The sequence below is a fragment of the Rousettus aegyptiacus genome, unplaced genomic scaffold (genome assembly GCF_014176215.1).
Source record: "Rousettus aegyptiacus isolate mRouAeg1 unplaced genomic scaffold, mRouAeg1.p scaffold_m13_p_12, whole genome shotgun sequence".
Lineage (NCBI taxonomy): Eukaryota > Metazoa > Chordata > Mammalia > Chiroptera > Pteropodidae > Rousettus > Rousettus aegyptiacus.
In genome coordinates this window covers 12923479-12949951 of record NW_023416287.1, presented here as the reverse complement: position 1 = coordinate 12949951, position 26473 = coordinate 12923479, and the positions used below count along the sequence as shown (strand labels likewise).

At 40.8% G+C, this 26473-nt stretch overlaps 1 protein-coding gene across 18 annotated transcripts in view; it reads right to left on the bottom strand.

The window, feature by feature from the left end:
* The window catches only part of PTPRT (protein tyrosine phosphatase receptor type T), a 918720-nt gene that overhangs the window by 158947 nt on the left and 733300 nt on the right, over positions 1-26473 (bottom strand). For 11 of the 18 annotated variants that reach the window (XM_016155891.2, XM_016155890.2, XM_016155892.2 and 8 more), the window contains exons 13-14: positions 15490-15526; positions 1690-1746 (exon numbers count right to left, since the gene is read on the bottom strand). In XM_016155891.2, the coding sequence (XP_016011377.1) occupies positions 1690-1746; positions 15490-15526 (94 nt within the window). The remainder of the gene's footprint in view (positions 1-1689; positions 1747-15489; positions 15527-26473) is intronic. The other 7 variants (XM_016155893.2, XM_016155895.2, XM_016155902.2 and 4 more) reach the window with 1 other exon arrangement.

Genomic DNA, 26473 nt, shown 5'->3' with positions numbered 1-26473 from the left:
GACATAAGGCTATGCGACTTGCTTAAGGTCATATAACTAGGGAGTGACTAAGATAACATTCCTGAGGTGTCAGTAATGATATAGAGGCTATGAGGGTCAATGGCAGGGACAAAACTAGGCTGTAGTGAATACTGTTGAGGCTCCACCCAGATCGTCTCCACCAGGCAGATGCACTACTCACCAGATGCTGGCAGCTAACAGATCACAGACACCCCTTTCCCTGCCATCGGGCAAAGGGGAATCGCCTCCCCAGGAAGGAATGCCCTCCCATGGCAGCCCACAGCCAGTGACTGACGGACACAATGGCACGGATGCTGGCCCCCTGGCCTCAAGGCAGGAGCAACTGTGCGATACGATCCCTATTCCAAAGGCGCCTGTGAAGTCAGCAACACGGGTCTCCGCTTCCTCCCTCGGCTTCTTCCACGGTCCTATTCTGTCCCCCTCCCTTTTATTCTTCTGCGAATACCCCTCAATGACAAGTTTGCTCAAGAGTCCCCATCTCAGGCTCTGTGTATCGGGAACCCAATCTAAGACATTCACTAATGATGACGTGTCAGAGTTTGGGAAAGGGGAGGATAGCGGTGAACGGGGAGGGTGCCGGATGCCTGGACTATGTCATTCCTGCCTGCTGCAACCCCTTTCCCACCATGATGAACTGACTGGCCAGCGACTTGCAGAGAAGAGACCACTGTCAGAGTAACAACTTTGAGAGAGGTGACAGTCAAGTGTTTGAAATCGCCAAGTAACTTCCCAGTGACCAGGAAAGACTCCTGTGGTATGAGCTCTAGGGTTTCTTTTGTCTCAAGGGCTCTGCTGTAGGCCTCAGCCTCTGACACAGATGGGCTCTGCATCCCCATCTTTGAAGAGTGGCAGATATTTGTGTGAAATGGAATCAAACTCCCATGTGCTCAAGAGAAGGGGCTGGTGGTTTCTTCCAAGAAATACCTACTCCAGACGGGGCTCTACCACACCCCCCTTTCCATATCCACTATCTTATTTTGTCTCAGAATATAACTCCAAAAGACTCTGCATGTGCAGAGTATATAAGCAAATGTTAAGAAATAGGTATTATTCTCACTTAACAGAGAAGAGACACGGAGGTCATCACATTTAAAGGCTTTGTCCAGGACAAATGATAGACCTGGGATCATAGCCAGATCTACTCACGCTGGGTCAACTTTCCCTCCAACCTTAGACCATAGCTCAGTTGTAGTTTGCCCTGAGAAGCACTCCTTTAGTTCCAAGTGTATTTGTTTGTTTATTTTGTACTCCACATACCTCTCCTTTGTAGTTTTTTGACTACAGAAATGGTTCTTCCCCTCCCAGAAAGGCACAGGAATATGTCTTCTTTGGATAATCATTGCATCCCTCAGTGCTTAGAACAGTGCCTGGCACATAGTAGGTCGTAAGCATTAGTAGAACGGATGAATGGATGAGCGGATAGATGGATGGAGGGAGGGATGGGTGAGTGAATGGATGAGCGGATGGATGGATGGGTGGGTGGGTGGGTGGGTGGATGGATGGATGGACGGACAGATGGATGAATGGACAGATGGATAGATGGGTAAGCGGATGAAAGGGTGGGCTGGAGGGACTGCCAGTTCCTCTATGGTGCACCTGGCCTCGAGGACCTGCTGAACGTGGGTCACTCTTGCTCCCCTCCCACCCGCCCAGGGCTCTGGCGATCACCTGTGGTGAGGAGGCAGAGTGGAGTCCCCGGGGTCACCTGGGCGCTGCCCATTGGTGCTGACCACAAGGAAGCCAGTCCCCAGGCAGCATGCAGAAGAGAAGGAGAGAAAGAAACACACATGAAAACGTGTGGTATGGCGAACAGAACTGCAATTCTTGTGGCTCTGAAGAGCTCACACTAAACAGCAAAAGAACATCACGATCTAACAAAACAGGGCTTGAAATAGATTTCTAAAAATGACACGAGAATAAGAGTCACCATTTATCAAGCACCCACGACATGCCAGGTACTCTGCCAGGTACCTCGCATACAATGTTTCTAAGACAACAACCCAGAAAGGTCAGTATTATTAAAAACGAACCCATCATCTTTCCACTCAAATGTCTTCTTTACAAATTTTCCTTTCTTAGTAAATGGTGCCGCCACCCATGTAGCCGCTCAGTCTAGAAACTTGGAGTCACTCTTCACTTCTCTTTTTTCCCAACCCCTCATTTCTGATCGCTCAGCATGCCTTATCAATTTTACCCCAGAAAACTCTTGAAGCTTCTCCTTTCTCTCCAATTTTATTTCCATTTAGTTCAAACCACCCTCACATTTCCCTTGGATGATTCAGGCAGCCCCCAGGTCTTCTGGCTTCTAGTCTTGCTCCCCTTCCTTCCACTCCCCCACCCCTCAGGTGAAATGTGTTAGTGGCCTCCTTGTTGTTCTCAAGGTAAACTCTAAACCACTTGACTCGGCTGGCAGGCCCTCAGTGAGGAACCCTCTGCCTGCCCCTTCATCCTCTCTCCTCCCCTCTGCCCCCCTCTGTGTTCCGCCCCAGGCACAGTAAACTCCTTCCCATCATCGACATCTTCCCTCCCACCTTGTCTGTAGGCTTTAACCAGGCTTGTCACTTTGTGTGCAACATACTCCTTTCCTGCCTCTTCACCTGCCCAAGAACTGCTCATTCTTCAGGCGTCAGTGTAGAACTCCTTCTCTCTAGGGATTCTTCAGTGTCTCACCATGTATGGGGACAGACCCCTCTCTTCCCCTAACACCTTAGTCTTCCCTTCTCATAACCACACTGTATTATAAGTGTCTGCTTTCCCCTCAATTCTATAATCTCCTTGAAGGCAGTCACTATGTCTCATTTACCAGTGCCCTGCTGTGGCCTTGCACATTGTAGGCACTCAGTGAATAGCTGTTGAATAAATGAATGAACAAATGAAGAAACGATGAGTTAGAGACCTGACATGATTTGCTCAAGGTCACAGAACTAATAACTGTCAGTGGCAGAATTCTAACTCCTGTTTGCCTGACTAAAGTTCCTGCCCTTTCAAACCCAAAACTTGCCTCTTTAAAGAAAATGACACAAAAGACAGAAAGGTGTCCTGTGCTGGTCAAAGGCTGCTTGTTTCTCTAGTGATTCATCAACAAAACTACATAAAGTTCTTATGCAAAACAGAGACCCAGTAGGGCATTCTAGACCAACTACTAAACAGGAAATACATAATTAAAAGAATTCACACAAATGGAAAGCTTGACCAAAAGCCATGAAATGCTATAAGGTTTAACCGCCACTAAACGTTGGTGGACAGTAATCATAATACTGTTATGTGAGGAACATTGCCATTTACAAAGCACATTCTCAGACAGAGGTCTGCAAACTATAACTCATGGGTCGATCCCGGCCTCCCACTGATTGTTTTTTTGTGTGTGTCTGGCCATGAGCTAAGAATGGTTTTTACAGTTTTAAATGGTTGGGAAAAAAAAATAAAGAGTAATATTTTGTGACACTGAAAATTATGTAAAATTTAAATTTCGGTGTCTTTAAATAAATTTTATCGAAACACGGTCATGCTCATCTTATATGTATTATCTGTGGCTGTTTTTGTATTATAATGACAGAATTGAGTAGTTCTGAAAGAGACTATATTGCCTGCAAACCTGAAAAGTATTTACTATCTGGCCCTTTACAGAAAAGTTTGCAACCTCGTTGTAAATGGCTATGGTTATTAATTTTCCCAGCACCCTTCGGAGGTAGGCGAGACAAGAACTGGTGGCCTCGCATGTCAGAAAAAGGAACAGAAGGCTTGAGAGAAGAGATGACTCATATGTTCCCACCTGGCCCGTTTCAGTGGCATCCTACCTGTTCTCCCATGCTCCAGCCTTGTCCTTGCCTTAGAACCCCTTCTCTGATTCACTTTCCCAGCTGTAACTAGGGTAGCCTTGACAAAGGCAGTCTGCTTAAGCACCTCCAGGGGCTCCCACTGTCTCAGGACAATGTTCATCTAATATGCTATGGGGCTCCATGGAGTCCGTGGTGTCCTGGTGTCCTGGACCTGAGTGCTACTTTAGCATCACCTCGGGTTACTCCTAGCTTCCTTTGGTTAAACGGGCATTCCAGCCATTGTCCCGTTCCAGTCCAGTAGCATCCTCTCTTGCATCCAGTGATTTGCACATGATATTTCCTCAGCTTAGAAGATCTCCCTGACTTACTCTCCAACCTTGTTCAATACAATCGTCACTCTTCTTTCAAAACTTGTCTCAATGACCACATACCTGAGATACACACCCAAATTACGTTACCCTTCTCTGATCTCTCATAGCATCTTGAATTTACCTTCATCATAGCCCTAATCATATTGCATTGATATAATTTATCTGTTTGTTGCTCTCCCACTGGTTAATACTTGTTGAGTGCTTACTATAAGCTAGGTATTGCATTAAGCACTTTATATATTGACTAGTTCATTAAATTCTTACATGAGCCCCCTGAGGTAACTGGTGTTGTTGTCATTTTATAGTTGGGGAAACTGAGACAAAGAGCAGTTAAGTACCTTTTTTAGCCTAGAATCAAAGAGGCTCTAAATCCAAATATGAAGTTCTTAATGTCTGGAGGGCAAGGGGAAACAGAGCAATACAAAACTGAGCTCAATAAATGTTTATTGAAAACAAAATGAATAAATAAAATTCTAATTTAGTATCTTTCACTTACTAGCTGTGCCACTTGGAAAATTACATCCATTCCTGAATTTCAATTTCTCTACCTGTCAAATGGGGGTAATAATAAGTATCTCACGAAGTTCTTTTAAGGATTAAATGAAAAACAGTTAAAGCCATACTTCAGTTGGCAGTCCCTGCAAAGCCTCCCCACCCTATAATCTAGGGCTAGAACTCTGCTTAGCAGAAATGCTCAGCTATGAACAGAGATGTAGTTGGCCAGGTACTAGGATAGGGAGAGGTTTTCATAATGGGTGGAGAAGCAGAAAAGAAGCGATAGATCATAGGTCTCACAGGACACAAAGGGAAGTAGATAGGAAAAGGTCTCATATACACGTGCTAAGATGACTAGTGTTTACAGGTGCCTGGGCCATCTCTTCTTGGAAAAATCTGAGTCTCATCAAGGCCAGGTAAGTGGAAGTGACCTAAGTCATTTCCATGTGAGGTATTTAAGATCCAGGTTACCACCTCTATACTTCTTCTTCCCCTGCGATGGGGTCTTATGAGGCCCCATCTCTTCTAGATGGCATAACAACAACAACAACAACAACAACAACAACAAATTTTGTAATATTAAGCTACTGATATTTGGATATTAATTTGTTGTTGCATCAAAGCCTATCCTAACCTGACTGATCCAGTGGGAGAAAAGGTGGAGGTCTTTTGCTGTCTCGTCTAACACCTGGTGCCCTCATTGTATGGTTTTTTTAATGGAGGATTCATGACCCCTCTCTCTTCACAGTTTCCAATATTTGTTCGCATGTATACACATCAGCCATTAATAAAAACATTAAGACCATGCAAAGATAAAGGATGCCAGAATGCTGAATACCTCAGATTTCCTTTCTGATTGTTTTCTCTTTCTAAAGTAGTGAATTTTAAATGCAAAGAGATGCTGATGGGCTAAAGATAGCACTGGAGCACATAACTGAAGAAAGACTAATTCCTTGCTTTATTAGGTTCAACATGTTATGGAAGTAAAGGCAGGAGGGCTCCTTGAGGTTTCTGCTTCGGATCCCAGGACTTAGCTTGGAGACCACTGAAGATAAGCCAAGAACCCATCACACCTTAAAGATTCTATTTTCAACTATTACTGGAAAAGAGGCATGGAAGGAGTTAAAAAATATAAGACAAGGGACCTTGACCATGGCCCATAGACTCTTACCCGTCTATGATATTGACAAGATTCGAAATGGTGCCATGGACATTGCCATGAGCTTTGGAGCTAGATCTGAGCTACAATTCTGAGGGAATTACTTAACCCTTTATTTATTTAACCCTTTTGAGCCTATACTGTTTCATTTTTTGAGTAAGGGTTATAATGACGACCACAATATGTTTAGTGCATACTATGTGTCAGACTTTATTTCTATCATCACATTGTAAACTCATGTCAACACACATGGTCCTGTGACTGGCACACAATAGGTGGTTAATTTTTGCTAACCCTTTTTTATCCCTAACTTTAATACAACATTGACAATCCATTAATGAAAGCTCAAATAGAGCTTTATTTTCTCTATTTATAACCCTTGTCTCCAGCCTACTCATATTTTTCTACTTCCTTGACCCCTGATTTTAAAAGATCTCCTATTCCCTTTGTATGATGCAGCTGCTTCGGAACAACGGATTTGAGCTAAAGTCAACTCAAGTGTCTTAGGTCTCGAGTAGATAATCCTCACTTCCAGTTTGCAGGAATGAATAGAGATTCCCCAGGGACACACTTCAAGGACAAGAGTTGATCTTGGCTTTTGTTTTCCTGGTCTCTATCACACCAACTTTGTCTTCCTGAGTGGGGTGTGGAGAAAGTGTGTATGTATGTGGGGAGGTGGCGGTAGGGGAAGGACAGAAGGTAACGAGAGAGATGTACCAGCTATTGTAACAAGAAAAATATTAAAGAAGAGGTTGGGATATTTAAAGCTCATCTTTAGGTTATTTTATGGTATACTTATGATTCTTTTCCTCCATTTTGTCACAAAACCTTCAGGAAAATCCATATTATTCCATTGGCATTTTAGGATCTAGAAGATACTAGATGAGAGAAAATGGAATCATGGGTCAAGGAGATCTTGCTACACTTAAGTAATTCGTAGAAACCCAAGCATGGAAAATTTGTTTCATTGGGCTTCGCTGGGTAGAAATAGCACTACCCTACCTGACCCCCCTAAACACACACTCTGGGCTTTCCCCTCTAAGGTCTGGCAGGATTTCTAAGGATTGAACAACAACCAAGAGTTTTCCAATGCACTGGCTTATTATAGTCTTGCCTCTTACAAGTGGTTCTTTGTCATGGGCTCTACTCCAGCTGCGATGGCAAGGTTTGGGCATCCTATTGTCCTGGGTCCTTCTTGAAATTGCTGGGCTGATGATAATAAAAGGAAAAGTGCCATATACAAAGGCTGGCACGTGGATGAGCAACATCCTATACTGTGTAGGATCTCATCTAAACACCCCGACTTATAGATGAAAAGGTTAAACACCGAGAGCATTATTCCTGTCCTCTCTCAGTTTCTACACTCTGAACCTAGCCTGAGTGTATCTGATAAATGTCTGATTTATAGAACTGTATGAGGAGAAGTAACTAGAATTGAGGTGTTAGCTTTCTTCCTTACATAACAGCAGAGAGAGGAAATGTGTGTTTAGACCTGGGTCTCCGGGTTTCATATCAGAGAAGGTCAGAAAGAGAGAAAGAAGCTCAAGTTGTTTATCATCTATTATGTTCTTGACCTTCCATGTGCATTGTCTCAAATAATCAAGAGAAAGAACTAATGATTTCGGGCTTAAAAGTGAAGTGATAGACTCAGAGGTTGTGACTTGTCCAAGGTCAAATAGTTAAGATGGGATTTTAATCCAGGTGTCTCTGATTCCCCATTATTCCATGCAGCCTCCAAGGAAGTTTTATATAACAGAACTTTCCATATAGCATTGGGTCAAAAAGGGAAGGAAGGGCAGGCAGTGAACATTTCCTATCCCGTAGCAGACAATTCTATATCTCACTTGGCTTCTCACACCATCTGTGGCATGCAATTCTTGTGGATAAGGAAGCCAGGAGTACATAACTCTCCTTCTCGGCCTCAGTCTTAGCATCCGCAGAAGGAGGGCACCTCACTGGAGAATGGCTATTTACTGTCCCTGCCAGTCCCTGCAGGGGTGAAAATCCATTATGGAGAGAGGAGAGAAAATGCTGGATGAAATGCTCTACCTCGGGCTTAGCCATTATAAAAACAAACCACATTTACAAAAGACCATCACCCACGCCTCCTGCCTGTTGCTGTTGGGGCAATGGTTTCAGCCCATCACGACCATCAGGCAGCGTGAAACCACTGGTGACACTGGCCCCTCATCTCATGCTTCATTATTCTGGAGTTCAGCTTTCAGCACCTACTCTGAGGGGTTGCTTTAATGGGATCGTTAGGGAGCGTTTACTAGATTAAAACTGTGGCTGTCTTCTGCAAAGTAACTCTGCAAATGGCTTTATGGGTTTCCGAATTTATTTTGTCTCAATGACTCGGCTCAGTTTGCAAATCAAATCAAAGCTGATTTTTCTAACTGCCACTTGGGCGCACCCAGCGGGAGTCTGCAGAGCCAGCTGTGTTCCCCTGACGGCTGGCACTGCAGACAGAAGTACTGCTGCTTGCTGGAGGCCAGAGAGGTTCCAAAGGGAAGACAGTGGACGAGCAAGTCGGAAGCGGCCGTTTATTTTCTGTAAGGAGGGAGGGCAGGCGGGACCTTTGTGGCCTCAAAGACTGAGTGGCAGAAATAATAAGGAGCCAATTTGGACTCATATATTGAGTCTCCCTCTAATGGAAGTGTCCAATAGTGGAGTGGTGAGGTCCCTGTCACAGCAGGTATTCAAGCAGAGCCTGGCTGGCTTTTTTGTTAGTGGAGAAAAGTTCTGACTTTTAGCGGGGAAAAAAGTTCTTATTTTCCAAGAGAAAAGAAAAGAGAAGTTCAGACAAGTAGCTTATATTTGAAAAAATGAAACCATGGAAGAATGACATGTTAGCCATCTATCCATCTATCCACTGACTGACTGATTAATCAATTGATCCATTAATTCAGTGTATTTTATTGAGCACCAATGTATGTTAGGATCTGGGGAGACAACAGTGCTCAAAATAGGCAAAATTTTTTCATTTACTTCACTTAGAATCTAGCTGGGAGACAGATATTAAACATGTAAGCAAATACATACATATGATTGCAAGTTATGATGAATGCTATAAAAAAAAGTATAGGGTATATGAAAGAGGACCATATTGGGGATTTATGTTAGACTGGAGGTCAACATGGTCTTTATGAGGAGACAGCGTTTAGGCTACAGTCTGAAAGATGTATATCTCTTAAGCAGATGCAGATGGTGGCCAGATAATTTCAGGCAGAGGGGTAGGATGAGCAAAGATCCTGAGGTCGGAAGGAGCTTGATGTGTTTTGAAGAATTGCAAGACCAGTGTGCTGGAGTGTAGTGAATAAGAGGATGAAGACTGGGTGATGCTGGAGGGTAGGAAGTGGCCAGATCTTGTGAGCAAGTCTTGTGGAAGCAGGGTCTGTGAGTCAGAGCAAGGAGCAAACTGAATGAATGGCCTGTGGAGGTAGGCAGGGGAAAGAATTAGACAGACAGGAGAATCCAGTGGGACTTGCATGGAACTGGACATCAGTTTCTAGTGATCCTCTAGACAAGAAACCATTTTCCCCTTGGCCCGCTCTGTCCTAGCCGGAGGACACGAACTGAGTTACTTAGCTACCTCCTTTAGCAGCTATAGCTTGGGGCATCTTCCACCAGTTGGGATGATCATCTGCCATGGGAAGGTTGTTTTATCTTTCACTTAAGCTTCAGCACCTTGAAAGCTTAAGTACCCCACCCCAAATTTTCACATTATTCATTTTCCCAAAGGTCACTTTTGAGCATGTTCAGCTTCCATCTTCAACTTGGTTCCTGAATTGAGCCCATACTTCCTTTATCTTCCAAATGTAAACATTATTTAATGGGTTTAAGGGTACTTCCCTCTTACTTGCCTTTTCTCACAGTCCCTGTTTAAACTACAAGAACAAAACCTACTCTTAAAATTGATTTATTTTTTGCTTCCTGACTTTCTACTGCCCTTTCTTCAAAGTACGAATAACAGTTTTCTGTTTTCAAAACAAAAATTAATGTTTGTTTACCCATTGTCTGTAGTTTTCTCTCTACAGCTCTGGGCAGATTCCCAGAGCTAGAGTATGCCAAGCAAAGGGCTTTCAAAATTTTCTTTTAGCTCTTGAATTTGAGGCAATCCCATCAGCTTTTTGCCATACCTCAATCGATGATAAAATACATCCTCTGTATAGTAACAGCCCTGAAGCACATGCTTTTAGTGACATTCCCAGATTCTCTTTTCAGGTTGGTGTGCCATCCTCCAGCTGCTGTGAGTGCCCAGGCTAAGGGTTTACACCTGAGACTTTCTCCATTGACTTGTGCAAAGCTCAAGGGTGCCATTTCCCCTGGAGCCATCTGAGATATCCAGGGGGCGGGGGGGAGAGGTAGGAGAATGGAGACACGGCAAGGACTGATTGTTATGGGGGAAGAGGTAGACATCCTGGTCTCCTTGTTTCAAGGCAAAACAACTTTGGAGAAATTTACACTTCACTCTGGATTGAGCCTAGGCTTGACTTTACTTGAAAAATAGATGCTTGCTCAGGATTTTTCTAATTCTCTATCCCACTTCCCTCTCTCACGTACAGATTTCTTCCTGGAGCCCTCTGTGCATACATCGAATCCCTGCCTCAGGTGCTACTGGTAAGGAATCTGTCTGAAAACAGCTCTCATTCCTCTTGATCTGCTCTTTGATAAACTCTACTTCCTCACTGTGGTCGAACTCATATTCTGATTCCTCTAAATCTCCAGTCAAAGCTAATAACTGCAGACCCCTGGCTGAGGAGCAAGGTAATGGAGAATATGAATCCAGGTCAGTGACCATAAGCCCCTCACCAATGAAAAAGACTGCCCTCAATGCTTTGGAGATGAACCTTTCCTGACCCTAGAGTTACCATTTCTACTAGGAAATACCTGACTCCCACTCCACACACAGCCCCTTAGTCCTGCTTTCCATTTGAGGTTCTGCCCCCTGGTGATAGGTGAATCCACTTACCAAAGCCCCCTCTAAACACAGGGGACTTGCTCCTTGGGTGGGGCTTGGGCCAGGGGTGTGGCTTCTCTCACAGTTTGAAGTCCCGAGTCAGGTGGCCTCCCTAAACCCACCCCTGCTCTGCAATTCCTAGAGTTAATGAAGAAGGGACCCTGACGGGACAGGAAGGCACAATACCTCCCATGCCAGTCCCAGACGTTGGCCCCGGAACACATACACCATCACTGCCGGGGGCTTTGGCACCACTGCCACTACAGTCCCCACCGGGTACATTTCACTCCTCTCTGGAAGCTGCTATCACAATCATAACGTCGCCATCAAATGATTCTGTTAAAACCATTCGCGTCTGTTTTGACACTAGACCGTGAGCCCCTTGAGGACAGGAACCATGCCTGCTGGTCCTCCACAAAATCCCCAGTTCTTCTCCAGATGCCTGGCTTATACATGCTCAGTGAGTGAGCTGACTACACAGAGGAAATCCTAGTCATCAATAACAACAAAAATTTTTTTCCGAACACTTGGCAGTAAATAAAACACTTCTGTGATTATTAAATAGTTTAATCCCCATAACGAACTGGGCAGTAGAGATCTTATTGTCTGGAGCAGGCTTGCACCAGCTTACTAGAGCTGGTTAACATTCTGGACTTCTTTGCCAGCCAGTTGTTAAATCATTGGACAAGGTGGGGATATATATATATATATATATGCCCTGAAGATCAATAAAGACTACAAATAAGAGCTTTTCCTTTACCAAGAGCAGGCTTATCAGCAATTCACCGGTAGTGTGTTCAAAAAGGTTCTATAACTGGATAGATGGGGATTGTTTTAAATATGGTGCCTCTTGAATTTTGGGAAGATCAAGTGAGACCCTCAAGTGAGACTCACTGCAGTGAGATGTTGACTCCAAATGCATTTACTCATTTCAGCAGACATTTTCTGAGTACCCACTATGTACCAGAATCTTCCTGCCATGGCAAAATGCGATCAGGAAATCAGTGGTTAAGACCAAGTAGCTTCTCATCAGAGCTCCCCTTGATGGGCAGTGCTGGTACCTGCCACAGGAAGCCAAGCTTGCGCTGGCCCCAGATTCATGAAATGGATCAGCACCTGGCACCCCACCATCATGTGAGGTCTGAGAAGGGTCCTGCTGCCACAGACCTGGCATCTGGTGTGCGAGGATGGCCCAGGGTTCTTTTTACAGAGCATACAGCTCCTCTGCCTGAGGGTACCTCACTTAGCTTCCGAAGGGAACGAGAGCCAAATATGGACCTAAGCCCACCCCCTGGCTCCCCTCTGGTAGGGCTGGTTGCTGCTCCTGGCATACCCTTAAGTTATTGGGATCACACTGTGAATAGTGAACAGTCAGAGGCTCCAATGGGAACCACAAGGATACTGCCCCTAACTGCATGGGTCCTATTATGAGTCGAACTGGCCCTTCTCCCCACAATTCATACACTGAAGTCCTAGTCCCCAGTATCTCAGAATGTGACCTTATATGGTAATAGATCCTTGCAGATATCATTAGTTGAGATGAGCTCATACTGGAGTAGGTAGGCCTCTTAATCCAATATGACCAGTGTTCTTATAAAAAGGAAGAATTTGGACACAGAGATGCACACTGGGAGAATGCCAAGTGAAGACAAAGGCAGAGATCAGGGTGATGTTTCTACAAACCAAGGAAGCACCAGAGATTGCCAGCAAGCCACTAGAAGCTAGGGAAGAGGTATGGAACATGTCTTGCCTTCACAGCCCTCAAAAGGAACCAACCTGCTTAATCTCAGACTTCTAGCCTCCAGACCCGTGAGACGGTAAGTTTTGTTGTTTAAGTCACTCAATCTGTGGCACTTAAGTACAACAGCCACAGGAATCTAATACAGGTCTCTTGCTTTGCAACCCTCCAAATCAGACAGAATAGGTTAGAGCCTGGGTGACTACCAGTGATGTAGACAGATGGGGGTTTAGCACCTCACCCTGGAGCCAGGTTTGGTATCTAACAGAAGATGCGCTGGGCATGGAGTCAGGTCAGAAGGATCCTAAATGAGTGCTTAGGCGGTTCCATTCTGGGTGGCAGCCCTCACTGAGTGGCAGTCCCAGTTCTGCGGGACTCACACAGCTCACCGCAGACACTGTCTGGAGTCATGAGGGTCAGGGGCAGGCCGTCAGCAAGTTGCTTTATCACCAGAGAGAGCACTGGCCTTAAGCCTGCACATGTGGTCACATTCCAGGGGCTGGATGCCCGCTGGCAGGCATGTGAGGGACGTGCCGCATTGACAGAGAGAGAGGTGGAGCAGCTTGGAGGGAGACAGATGGCCCACGGAATCTGCCACTGGGAATTTATATACACCTGATGCCTGCAGGATTCCCAGTATTGTATTTTCCTCTATTAAGAGAAGTCGTATTTTTAGCAAACCCACAAAAATGGAAATTTGATTCAGTAAAAGGATGGGTCAAATATTGATTCCTGGCCTTAGGTCCTTGATGCAAAGTTCTCATGGACAGTGCATGGATTTGGATGAGGTTTGCCTTTAATTGACCCTGGATGCTCCAAGGGTAATGCCAGGCACGGAACAGACAATAACCTAACACAGGTTTCCTTCCCACTGTTTTTTCTCTGCAGTCGCCGACCTCTTATCTGATGCAGTGCTGAGTGGGATGATTGCCTGAACTGTGGTAGGCTGGCAATCTGCATAGGCATCTCTCTGCCCCATTCCCAAGTGCTGCGAGATGGTCCTCAATGAACTGGAAAATGAGGGTGTGGCTGCTTGAAACCTGCCTTTGACTCCTGACTCTTCCGAGCTCTGCCAGGGCTTGGACAGCTGGGCACATATTCATTCATGCATTCCTACACTCACACCTGACAGGTGCACACACTCCACTAAAGGTCAGATGAGAGGAGAAATCTTTATGCGAAGAAGGGGCAGAGAGCTCTCTGCTCTAGTTCTTTGAGACCACTGCACTCCTGCAGATCAGCAGTGTGACTCCGGGGAAGTGAGGCATGGTGGGATTCTATGCCTGTGAGCGCAGTGCGTCCTGAACATCCCAGCAGAGTACTGTCTGGGGTGTTCTCTCTCAGAGTCCCTGTGCATACCTACTGCCTGCTCAGTCACATGTTCCCAGTTCTCAGTTCGGAAAATATAGTCCAACAAACTACTTTTTCGGGGGGGTTATGTATCTGAGGGTGTCCTTAGAATCCCAGATACCCATGGAGGGTAGAGAAATCACATAAACCCCTCCCTTGTCTAGGGGTCAAACCTAGAGCGGACCACTTCCTTCCCTCTCCCAGCTTCCCGTGTGAGTGGGATGCCGCAGACGCCCAGCTGTCCTCCTCGCTGTCTACTGCTCTAGTGCTGTCCCGTGGATGCTGTTCTTCCTTCCAGATTACCTGTTTTCTTCAGTGGAAGTCTGCCAAGGCCAGCCTGTGATTTGCGTCACTTTTCTTTGTAGGCCATCAATTTTCCTGACCCCACAAAAAGTATTTTATCTCTTTCTGTCTAGCAGCCTGAGTTTCTGAGAAGGAACAAGTTGGGGACATGCCAAATTCTCACGACTTATGTGAAATCTGGGTGAGTTTTTATCACACTGAGACCTTAGTGCTTCTGTCTTCTCTGTCCCCCTGCATCTTCCCTGCGCTGCCTACATATTACTCTGATTTTCGTCAAAGTCATAAAAATTGTGCATGATAGGTCTTGGTGCATGTTCTATCAAATAACTATAGGAATTCGTCTCTCTCTCTCCTCTCTCTTCTCTCTGCTCACAATATGAGTGCATTTTCCTCCATATGTGTGTGCATATGTATACATATTTACATATGTATGTGCCTAACTGGGTCATTGTTTTTGTCTGTACTTTATATCTATGACTATATTTATATTTATGTTTATAATTGTCATCTCCGTGGAAGCAACCTATAAAGTTATATATGCTGTCAATAAATGCAGGGAACAGAATAGAATTGCTCAATTTTGGTGTGTTTATATGAGAAGGATAGCTGTTAAAAATATCAATTCTATAACAGAAAGATAAATCTGATTTCTAACCATTCAACCTTATAATAGGTTAAATGATAACAAACCATTCATTGATTTTTTTTAAAAGGGTAATAAACAGAAACATATAACAATTGAAAGAGCCAGGCAATTCAATTATAATTAGGAAAACAAAAGTGATAAGCCTGAACAATGTTGCCTTAGTTTTTTTGGATAAGTGTCTAAAATGCCAACTACAAAGCAAAGCAGTGTTCCTTTTCTTGTTGTTAAAGGCACCAACATCAATCACTTCATTTTTGAAAGCCATGCACCAACTGAATAAAGTACAAAACTCAGAATACAGGTTTAACAGACGTGCTTAAAAAATATCAACATAAACATAGACTCAGATACAATGGAAATATATAACAGAAGAATATTTGAATACATTTATATTTGCAACTGATTAATGTACCAATCATCCATCCATCATTCATCCGTCTGTCCGTCCATCTGTCCGTCCATCCATCCACCCACCCACCTACCCATCCATTGATTCGACCACCATGTTTTGAGCTCTTATTATGCTCTAGGCCTGGCGTTCTGCATACAGATGCAGATGACTCCAGTGAAAATAACAACTTTTTCTTGTTGATTTAAGTCAGCGTTGCCTATGTCTCCCTGAGTGGCTGAAGAGTGGCTGAACACAGACAAGAACATGACAACATACCTTTTGTAGCCAGACGAACACAGTTGATTTTGGTCTCCTGTGAACGACAAAAGTGAAGCTCCAGTTAATTAATTAATTATGGGTTTGGTTTGTTACATAAAGAAAAAATATACATATATATAATGCATATAAAGGTATGCGTATATACTTTTAATTATAATTTGAAATTTGTTCTTTCTATTTCTTCCCCCATTAGAATCACCTTTTAATTCTATTTCTTCATATTTTTTTGAGGCCAGGTACATACTTTGTTCCTTTCACTTCCTGGCTTCCATCACCTCATGAGCTTTTTCCCCAGACAGAACGACTTCATAAACATATTGGGTACTGCCTAACACAGAACCACATTAACAGTAACACTAAGTGGTCACATTTTGGCATGTAATGTACTTCATTCAGTTGTATAGATTCTTGAGAGAACCCATGGGCTAGTAGATGGTACCTAAGACATCCTTAGGAAACTCTCTTATAATGCATCTGTTTACACAGACTGAAACACACACTTGGCAATAGCCCAGTCAATATAAATGTGTAAGAATCAAACTGTAAAGTTCATGTTCAAAAAGTCACTTTGGCCCTGAGATCTCTGGTGGACTGCATGGTATCCATGGATAACATTGTATGTGTATTTGTGTGGCAACAGATCTTTGCTGAGTGAACTGTTTAGTTATTGCTGGCTGTTACCCAAGTGGACAGGACCTATACATCTGTGATGGTGCTGGGCATGCAGCTGAGTTGTTTAGGAAGGGAATCAGCTTAATCTATTTTATTGGGATCATCTCCCAGGAGGCCCTGAAACAAGTTGAAAATTCCAGTTGACTAAGTTATGCCCCCAGCAGGGGTCTGAATGTCATGCAGCAATGAAAATAAAAGGCAAAGATTGCAATATGTATGAGTCTCAAGAATCCACTGCTTGTCTTGCTAATGCTCACTCATAAGAAACTATTGTATCTCGAAGGCATTTATGTTAGGATAAAAAGTTATGCAAAAGTAATAAAACCCATGGACTTCAGTGGCTAGAAACAGCAAAGATTTATTTTCCACTCAAACTACATGTCTGGCATAGGGGCATGGCTGGGTCTGGGGGATTTGGTATAGTGCCTGGGGGACACTCTCATCATAAAATAGGCTGGCACCCCTATTTTAACATAAGGCTTCAGCGTTTAATGAGGCAGGAAAAATGAATGCTTAGGAATCTTAACTTACATGCTCTGCCTCGGAAGCAACACTTTGGCTTTGACTCAGGTTTCATGGGCTAGAACTAGTCATATGGTGACGCCTAACGTCAATGAAGTAAGGAAATGGAGCCCTCCATGCATTCAGAAGTAGAGAAGAAATGGTAATGTCTACAGCAGAGTCTGTTTTATTCATGTACACCCCTGAATGCTAGAAATGATCACTTCTAGTGTGACGTAGAACCCAAATGTGACTTCCCAATGGTCTTGATTCTGTTCCTGAGACCACAGAAAGTCTGCCCTTGGCCATGTAGGAAAGATGTCTGGATGTTGGAAGATGGTTTTCAGGTTCATCGACATTCTTATTTATCAACAAGTCTTCATGTGATAAGAGTTCCAGGTTTTTGAACCATCCTAGCTGCTCATCCTAGGACATCCTCCAGTTTGTCCCTCTTTAGGAGAAGGGACTAGAAGCAGCAGTCTACACCTGGTCTTGTCAATATATAATTACTTAGATCATCACTGCTTTCTGTTTCCCTTACTTATTGTGGGCTTCTATTAACATAGCCAATGTCCCAGTTTTTCATTGCTCACAATGAATGTGGCATCAACATTTCCTTCATCAAATCATCATTATCATCATCATCATCATCATCATCATCATCATCATCATCATCATCATAATCTGCCTGCTTCTACAGATATAAATGTGATTGTCGTTCTGGAGCCCAAGTACAGAGTCGTATTGACCACTACTGACTTCTATCTTCTTTGACTCATCTGATTATTGCAGCTTATCATCATATTCTCTACCATCTGCAAGGTTTCGGACATAATTTTTCTCAAGCTTCTTCCAGGTAATTAATATAAGTAGTAACATGGAAAATGCCAATGGTAGAATTTTGTAACACGTACCAGAATCCTTCTGATAGGCTGGCATTCAACTGTTCATTAGAATCTTTGGTTGGTTATCTGACTGGTTACTCACCTCCTGAATTGCTTATGCACTCACATGCTACTGCTGTATTTTCCCACCAAAAGAGCTTGAGAATAGGGTAAAATTCACTTCAGATACTGACATTCTGTCTAGTAGTATCTATCAGCCCAAGAACTCTGTTTAAAACGAGGTTGGGTTGGATGACTTATTCTTTGGAACAAGTGTCTTCTTTTCTATTTTTTATGTTTAAAGTATTCCTTTTTAAAATAACTAATTGTAGAAATGTTAAAAGAATACGACACATTATGGTTCAAATATATGGAACATTCACTGAGGTATTCACATATTTGAAATATGTTATCTTTCAAGGAAAAGGGTTTTTTTGGGGAGGAAAAAAGAATTAATTCAGAAGATGGAAAGAAGGAAAAATGACTGAGAAAAATATAAAAATAAAGCGGAACCCTTTATATGTAATGCCAAAAAAGCTTAAGTCACAATGAGTTAAACTTTAAAAATGATGATGAAAGTGAGCAAATTTATGTTTTCTTTTCATGTTTGAAGAAATGGCAAAGTTCTTCAAACCTGTTGGCTTTCATTTTTGTTCTCTGGTTTAAAGGGTTAGTTAACTGAAGCCTGAGATGGTTAAAGAAAGTATTACCCCCAGAGAACTGAAGAAGATCTGCAAATAGTCCTCCAGCACCTCGATGATCATCATTGAGAACCCGTATAGACAAGGAAAGGTGCCAAGAGATCAGAGATGGTCAGAAGAATCTCCACTTTATATTAATGCAAAGAAAAAAAAATTTGCAAATACTATATTAAGAAACTTGCCAATTCTGCAAATGATTGTTGAATAGAGCAATGGGCAAGTGTTTGATAAGGCCAGTACTGTTGGTGGTAATTTATTAATATATATCTAGACTTTAAAAAGAACCAATCTAATTTCTTTATATCTGAGAATCTATTCTCAGGAAATAACCTTAAGTGTAGGAAAATTACATTCAAAGTCGTTAGTTCTGGTGTTCTTTATAAATGTGACAATGAAGAGCAATATATATGTCCAGCTCTACAGGCATATAAAGAAAGTTGTGGTCTATCCACACAATAGAATATTATAAAGCTGTTAACAAAAATGATTATGAGGGCCACATAATTACATGGAATAGTATGCATAGGAAAATAAATGAAGTGCAATTTTTATTACAACTAACATGAAAATCTAAGCATTTAAAAAATAAGTCCTGAAGGAAATATGCTAAATCCTAAAATTTGTTTCATAATTAATTTGAAGTATAACATATATGTAGGCAAGTTTAATCATCTTAAATATGAGTTGCTGAACTTTTCTTAAAGGAAACACACACCTATGACCAGCACTCTGATCAAAATACCCAACATTACCAGAACCTCAGAAGTCTCCTTCATCCTCCCTCTGAGTCACTAATCCGGCTTCTGTGGGAATGTTCTCTTTAAAATGTATCACATCAAAGGGAATCCTGAGTAGCTGCAAAGGTTTATTCCACTACCTTCTGTTTCTCATTGTGTCATTTGTGAGGACTTTCTAATTCTCCTCAGAATCATCTTCCCTTCCACAACTGATGCATGAAATTGAGCCATTTCCTAACACCACCTCCCACACCCCACATCTATTAAAATTTGTTTCCTATAATCTACAGTGCATATCTGATTATGCTCAACTCTCCTTGGCTCTCACAAATGTGACACTGACATGTATGCTTTCTCCCAAGTTTCTGACACCTTTAATTCCATAACCAATTTGTCTTTGTTGGTTAGAAATCGGTACAGAATAACAAAATCCTGAGTCACTCTCTTGACCTTCTGGGTGACAGAACCATTAGCAAACCCCATTAAGGAACATGCTGGAAATTCTGCATCCTGTCATATGGGAAGTCTAGCCAGTATGCGTATGTCCAAAGTCCCCAATCAGCTCAATAAACAGGAAATGAGTACTTTCCTTGTGCTTAGATTGTATAAGGCTTTGGGAAAAGAAGAAACACTTTATATTTTCTGTTCTTTCTCTACAGTACAATTTCATTTCCCCATCATTTTAACCTCATCCATGTCCCACTTCCCACTCCAGACTTTCAAATCTGCACACAGCTGTGTATCACTTCGGGGTAGAATACGATGTGCTCACTATTTTGCTTCTGTTGAGACCTGCTTTTACTCAAGGCTTTGCCAGTGCTAGGCAATACCAAGCAAGTCACCGCCCCTATCTGTGGCTCAATTTCCCCATCAATCAAATGACAGAAAAAGGAATAGAGAAGGCCACTTTGGTAGAGTATGTAGGATATTCTAAGGTTGATTCAAATTCTCAAATGTTGAATCTGGTTTCAGCTAATGGCCATGTTCCTGCTTTTTCAGTAGTTTTTCCTCACAGAGCACACAGAAATTATTTTTCTAATATCTGTAGTTGAGCTCAGGAAAGAAAGAAAAATAAAGGCACATCAAAAATGAAGATTAAATTACAGGACGTCCGAAGAAAAATTTTAATAAGGAGCACTGAAGAAAAAGAAAAGAATCAAAAGAATGAATATGAGATCAAAGGAAAAGTAACGAGGGCAAGTGAAAAAGTGACTTACAGGAAAGACAAAGAAGATTTAATGTATATATACTTGACATCCCTGAGGAGAAAGATGAAACAATTGGATAGGGAAAGATTCATAGCAATAACTCAAGGAAAATTTCTGGAATCACAGGACAATCTGAGCCTACATATTTAAAGAACCTAAAGACCTGAAAGATCAATTCTAAGATCCTAGTAAAACCATTTAATTAAAAAAAAGGACTTCAGGCAAAAATATTAAATAATGCACATGGGCAAGAGAATGAGGTTGTCATGAGATATCTTCAAATCAACATACAAGGCCAGGAAATATAAATTAGCATTTTCAAAAAACTTAAAGAAAGTAATTATGAACCAGGGATTTTATAACTAGACAAGTATCTTTCAAATATCAAAGCTATGGAAAATAACTATTGACATTCAATAATTCAGATAATACTGCACTCATGAGTCTTTCCTGAAGAAGAGTTAAATAAGCTTCATTCAAAAAAGAAATAACAGATAATTTTAGCAAAAAGGACTGACAGTAAGCATTTAATATATTTAATTTTAAATCTAAGGCTAAGATAAGGTAGGAACACTCTTGAAAGCAGAATACATAAATGTTACATTTTCTGATAATGTAGAAATGCAAATAAAAATAATAAAAAGAAGAAATGGGGAAACACGAGAGTAGAATGAGTCCATCGATTGTTACATAGGCAATAGGTGAAAAATCAACAAATACTATCAAAAACTGACAAACCAGTGATATCTGCAAGGTGGCAGAATAAGAGCTTTCAGCACACATCTTTCCAAAGAAACATAATATTGACAACCACCTATGGATGACAGCACTTTTGTGGGAGCTCAGAAGTCCAGCAGAAAAGTTTCCATTGGAGCAAAAAGACCGAGAATAGATACACTGAAGAACGTAAAAAGAATAGTTTTAATTTACTCATGTCACGTGGCACAGCTCAGTACCAAGAGAGATCTTCTCAACTCAAGATTTCTTTTAAGGGGGAAGTGAGAGTAGGGTGAGTGCTTGGCTACTCCAGCTATGCGAGACACTGTGTACTTGTTCTTGTCCCAATCCGAACACTGGGGGGGATCAACATGGCTGATAACCTGGGGACAGGTAGGAGCATGAAAAAAAAATGTGGTATATATACACACAATGGACTATTACTGAGACTTAAAAAAGAAAGATATCCTGCCATCTGCAAAAAAGGGCTAAACTTGGAGGACCTTAGGTTAAATGAAGTAAGTCGGACATAGACAAACAAATAACTACATGATCCTGCCTACAGGTAGAATCTAAAAAAGTCAAACTCATAAAAGCAGAGAGTAGAATGGTAGTTGTCAAAAGCTGGAAGGTAGAGGAAATGGGGAGACGTTGGTCCAATAGTTATGCAGGATGAGTAAATTCTAGAGATTTGTATAACACTGTATTTTATACGGAAAAGTTGCTAAGAGATTAGATCTTAAGTGTTCTCACCACAAACAATGATAATAACTGTGTGAGGTGACAGATATGTTAATTAGTGGGATCACAGTAATCATTTCATAATGCATATCAAAACATCACATCATACAGTTAAATCTATATAAATTTTATTTGTTAATTATACCTCAGTAATTCTGGGAAAAATGTTGATAAACCAGATAGGAAAAGGTTAAATAAGAAAAGAGAATTAAAAGTATTAAAAAGCATAAGAACAAAGATTACTAAACAAAAATGTAAACTTTTAAAATATCAAATGAAATTTTAAAATGAAAGAAAACACCTCGGCAAGTGTTACAAAATTAATAAATTAAATTATGATATAAAAAATTCCTGACAGAATTGAGACCAAATATATCAGTCATATCAACAAATGTTATTAGATTTAACTCATATAATTAAATGAAAAAGATTTCAAACTGCCTCATGAAGCAAGACCTAACTTTCTGCTCTATAAAAGGTCACACCTAAAACAGAGTAATTTAGAAAGGCATCAATAAAAGAAAAGGAGAAACTGTAAATGTCAAAAAAAAAAAGCAGTAGTAGTGAGCTTGATATCACACAGAGTAAAATGCAACTTAAAGAGCATTAAACATAACAAAGGACACTTTTAAATGCTCAAACCCACAATTCACAAGAAATATAACAGCTATGAATATCTACGAACCCAAATTCCCAATAATTACCTTTATGAAGTAGAAACTATAGGACATGCAAGAATAATAGATGGCTACTGTCAGTGTAAGACAAATCAAGTGGCAACAAAATAGGCAAGGATGTATAAGTCCTGAAATAATTGTGGAAATCTTGATACATATCAAACCTTAAAGGCTGGCAATAGAGAAAAACCTTCTTATGAGCTTATAAAACATTCACAAAAGTTGACCATATATTAGCTAATTAAGAAAGCAACACTATGTCTCATAAAGTAGAAATATTATAAGCAACATTCTATGATTACAATGTAATAAAAAGAAAAATTATTAAGAATATTAAAAAGCAAACAGGTCCTCTCACCTGGAAATTCACAATATATAAATGTTTTTACAAACTCCTGGTGAAAGAAGTTTTAAATAAAAATTTAAATATCGTTAAACAAAATATAATAAGAACTACATACCACGATCTATAAAAAAAACATTTAAAGCAGTGCCTAGATGAAAGTAATCAGTAAAATAATGAAAAAAATTTAAATTTCCAGTATAAAAATCTAGAAAATTAAAAACAAATAATCTAAAAAATATGTACAAAAGGGAATAATAAAGACAAAAGCAGAAATTATTGAAGTAGAGGAGATAAAAATCATAGAAAAAAAAGAAAGGAAGCACAAATATTCAAAATAAGAAATGATGAGGAAATAGTGATTGAAAAAGAAGAAATTTAAAAAGTGAGACTAGTCTTCAGATCTCTGAAAATAGTTTTGAAATGCTAAATGAAATCAATTAGAGGCATGCAAAATGGAAAATAAACTTTACACTACCTCTGGTTGCAGATTATTTAACAGTACATCTGAAAATCCTTAGAGAATCAATGATAAGAGGTAGCAGGTTATAAAATTTATATACAGAGTGAATAGTAGCCATATATAAAATCAATAATCAGATAGTCAGAGGGACACCATGGCAGCAAATCTCATTTACAATAGTAACAAAGATTAAATACATGGTAATAAACTTAGCGAGAAGTGTAAAACCTATATGAAGAAAACTTTACAACACCCTGAAAGACACAAAAGTAGGCTTGAACAAATAGAAAGCCAGCCTTTGTTCTCAACTAAGATAATTCAACTAAGATAATCTTAAAGATGTCAGGTCCATTCACTCTAATTAATGTGTAAATTTAATGAGATCCCAGTAAAATTAGTAATAGGCTTTTTATGGAGCTGGGTAAGTTAACACGAAAGCTTATATGGAAAATGCACATGCAAAAAGAACTAGGAAATCACTGAAAGAGAAAATCTAAGTTGGGGAACTTGGCTTATCAGATATTAAAGCACAGAGCCTCTACAATTTAACAGCGTGGTACTAGTGCATAGATAGGCAAACAGGCTGATGGAATAGAATGTAAAATCCAAAAAAAGACCTAAGAACAGTGAAAATTTAAAATATGAGAAATGCCACTTTTTCATCATCACCATCACCATCACCATCACCATCACCATCATCATCACCATCACCATCATCTCCTTACAGAGGAAAGCATGGCCAATGATGGCACAATTTTGCGGAGTAAATAAATGTGGATAAGGTGTGGGAGACCAGGTTCAAGCCGTGGCTCTGACCTTGGACAAATCACTTCCCTATTCTGGACTTCAGTTTCTTTTTCTGCCAAAAGAAGGAAACCGCACAACATATAAGCTTCCTTTCAAAACTACAGTTCATGTTTTCCCTTGCACAGCACCAGGACTCTGAGGCAATAGAACAGCTGTACAAATTATCCCCTAATCGGGATGTCAGAAGTGTGGTTCCTCCAAACCTCATGGAGAGAGGCTTTGACCTTCCACCAGGGATTGGCGACTCCCAGGTCTAGGACAACTTAAGCTAGAGCTGCCCTTCATGCCTCCCTGAACATCTCTTAGCTGACCTTAATGATCCCTGCTTCTGTGAGCAATCCTTGGAGCTGTAATTACTAATTGATGTTTGTAAAGTCTTTGAAATTCTCAGGTGACAGATGTAATCAAAGGCCAATTTATTATGATAATTGTTATTAGTATAGCTTCTCATTATTTGTTGATGTTAATGGCAGGGCCAGCAGGTGTTTCAAGATTGAGAGGGGGATTGAGGCTGGCCATGTCTGGTGGGAGAAAGGGACACATGCGGATGTATGGGCAGTTTGGGGTCTTTTAGGGGACTCCTGCTGGTCTCAGGCAGACCAGATTCCACTTTGTAGGGTTATGACTCAGCATGAAGCATGGCACTAAATGCATAGGACTGCCTAATGGCATTTTTACAAGTTCAAACCCAGCTCAGTCTCTCGGTTCTGGAATGTGCTCCAGTAAGTTCCAGCCTGAGTATTGGTGTGCTTGTCTGTTAAATGAAGATACATAAAATGTCAATTTACACTTGCTGTGGTTGGAGAACGGTTTTGAGACAAATAAAAGTAGATTTGGCAAGGCCAAGTAAGAGGCTGTTGAGGTTTCTCAGGTAAGAGATGATGATTGGAGAGAAGTTTGGAGTATAGAACAAGCAGGACTTGGTGACAATTGGATTTAGAAGGTGAGGTATCTTGGGCAACTCAGATTTCTGAGATAGGAAAGACTTAGGGATGTGTTTGGAGGGAAGAACGATTTCAAAAGATCATTGCCTATTATTTCCATCAGTATCTTGTAAGTTTGTTTTATTTGACAATCCTCTCAACTCTGTATCCTGATAAATCGAGTTTAAGAGTTTGCAAAGTTGGGGATGATGATGTAAAAGATGGAACTTGATGACCAAATTCAGCCTCCAGGAAGGGCCTGAAGAAGAACTGTCTCACTTCTCCACCTGTGTTTCTATAAGCACAACACTCTTACCTTCCTTTGAAATCTTACTTTCTCTCTCTCCTTAATGTGTCCAGTGTGTCAACTGGTGTATCCGTACACCCCGGCCTTCATTGATTTTGTTTCTCACCCCTGAATTACCTCTTCCTGCCTCTTGCCCACAGTCTATTCAAATTTATCAGTGGGTTAAAAATGTCTGTGCACCCGCTGATTTTGCTTGCTCGTTCCTTCATGCACAGTCGTGCTCTACCTCAAATATAGTACCACCTGTGATAGTCTAATGATAGCTGTTATTAATTGTTTATTGCTCACCAAGCATCACAATAGGCATTTTTTTATGTCTTCTCATTTTACATTTACAAACATCTTAATAAAGTTGATACTATGAGATCAAAAATTTCCAAATTAGAATGAGACTCAAGAGAGTTAAACTCACTTGCCTAAGGTCACACAGATGGTCAGTGCCAATCTATGCAATAGGAAAGACCTCATACTAAATATGTTCATTAAAAAATGCTGAGGAGAAAGAAACTTTGAGATCCATTAATCTTATTTAATGGCATTAATTAATAGCATTAAGACCATTATACAGCACTAGAAACAGAGAGAATGCTTGAGTGAATATAGCTCCATTAAATTCCAGTTTAATATTGTATCACAACATTGATGGACAAGGGACTAATGGAGTATTGAAGAAAAGATATTACGATACTGACTGGTATCTCCTCAGGGCCCCTTATATAAGAATATCTATCATCTATTTATCATCTATCTTTTTATCTACCTATCTATCTACATGATAAATCCTCCTTTTAGGATTGCTCCTGAGAAACATATAAGCTCACTTCTTTCTAGTAAGAGAAGCTATGCAAACCTGATTTATGTCCTTTCTTTGCCTTGGCTTCCAGGAAGCTCAAGATAGATAATGTTCTTTTTCATTAACAACCTATACCAGGGCTCTGGTTCAATAACATTTCTTCCACTAAGATTCTTGAGCTAATTAAAAAATTTAACTGATATGAATATGTATATATTCTTATATACATATACATATATATGCATCATATATACACATGCTAAAATATTTAGTGTGCATATATATATATATATATATATATCATGCTAAATTTACATATATTCATGTTTGGAACACCTTCATTCGAAAGGTGCTTAGGAATGTGCAAAGAGTAATCACACCTATTGTTTACTCTTCACAAATGCCTGGTGAGCTTGGGACAGTACACCTCATTACCACTTGACAAATGGGGAAACTGAAGTTTAGTAGGCCAGTATTCAGTTCATGTGGCTGAAAAATGGCAGAGCC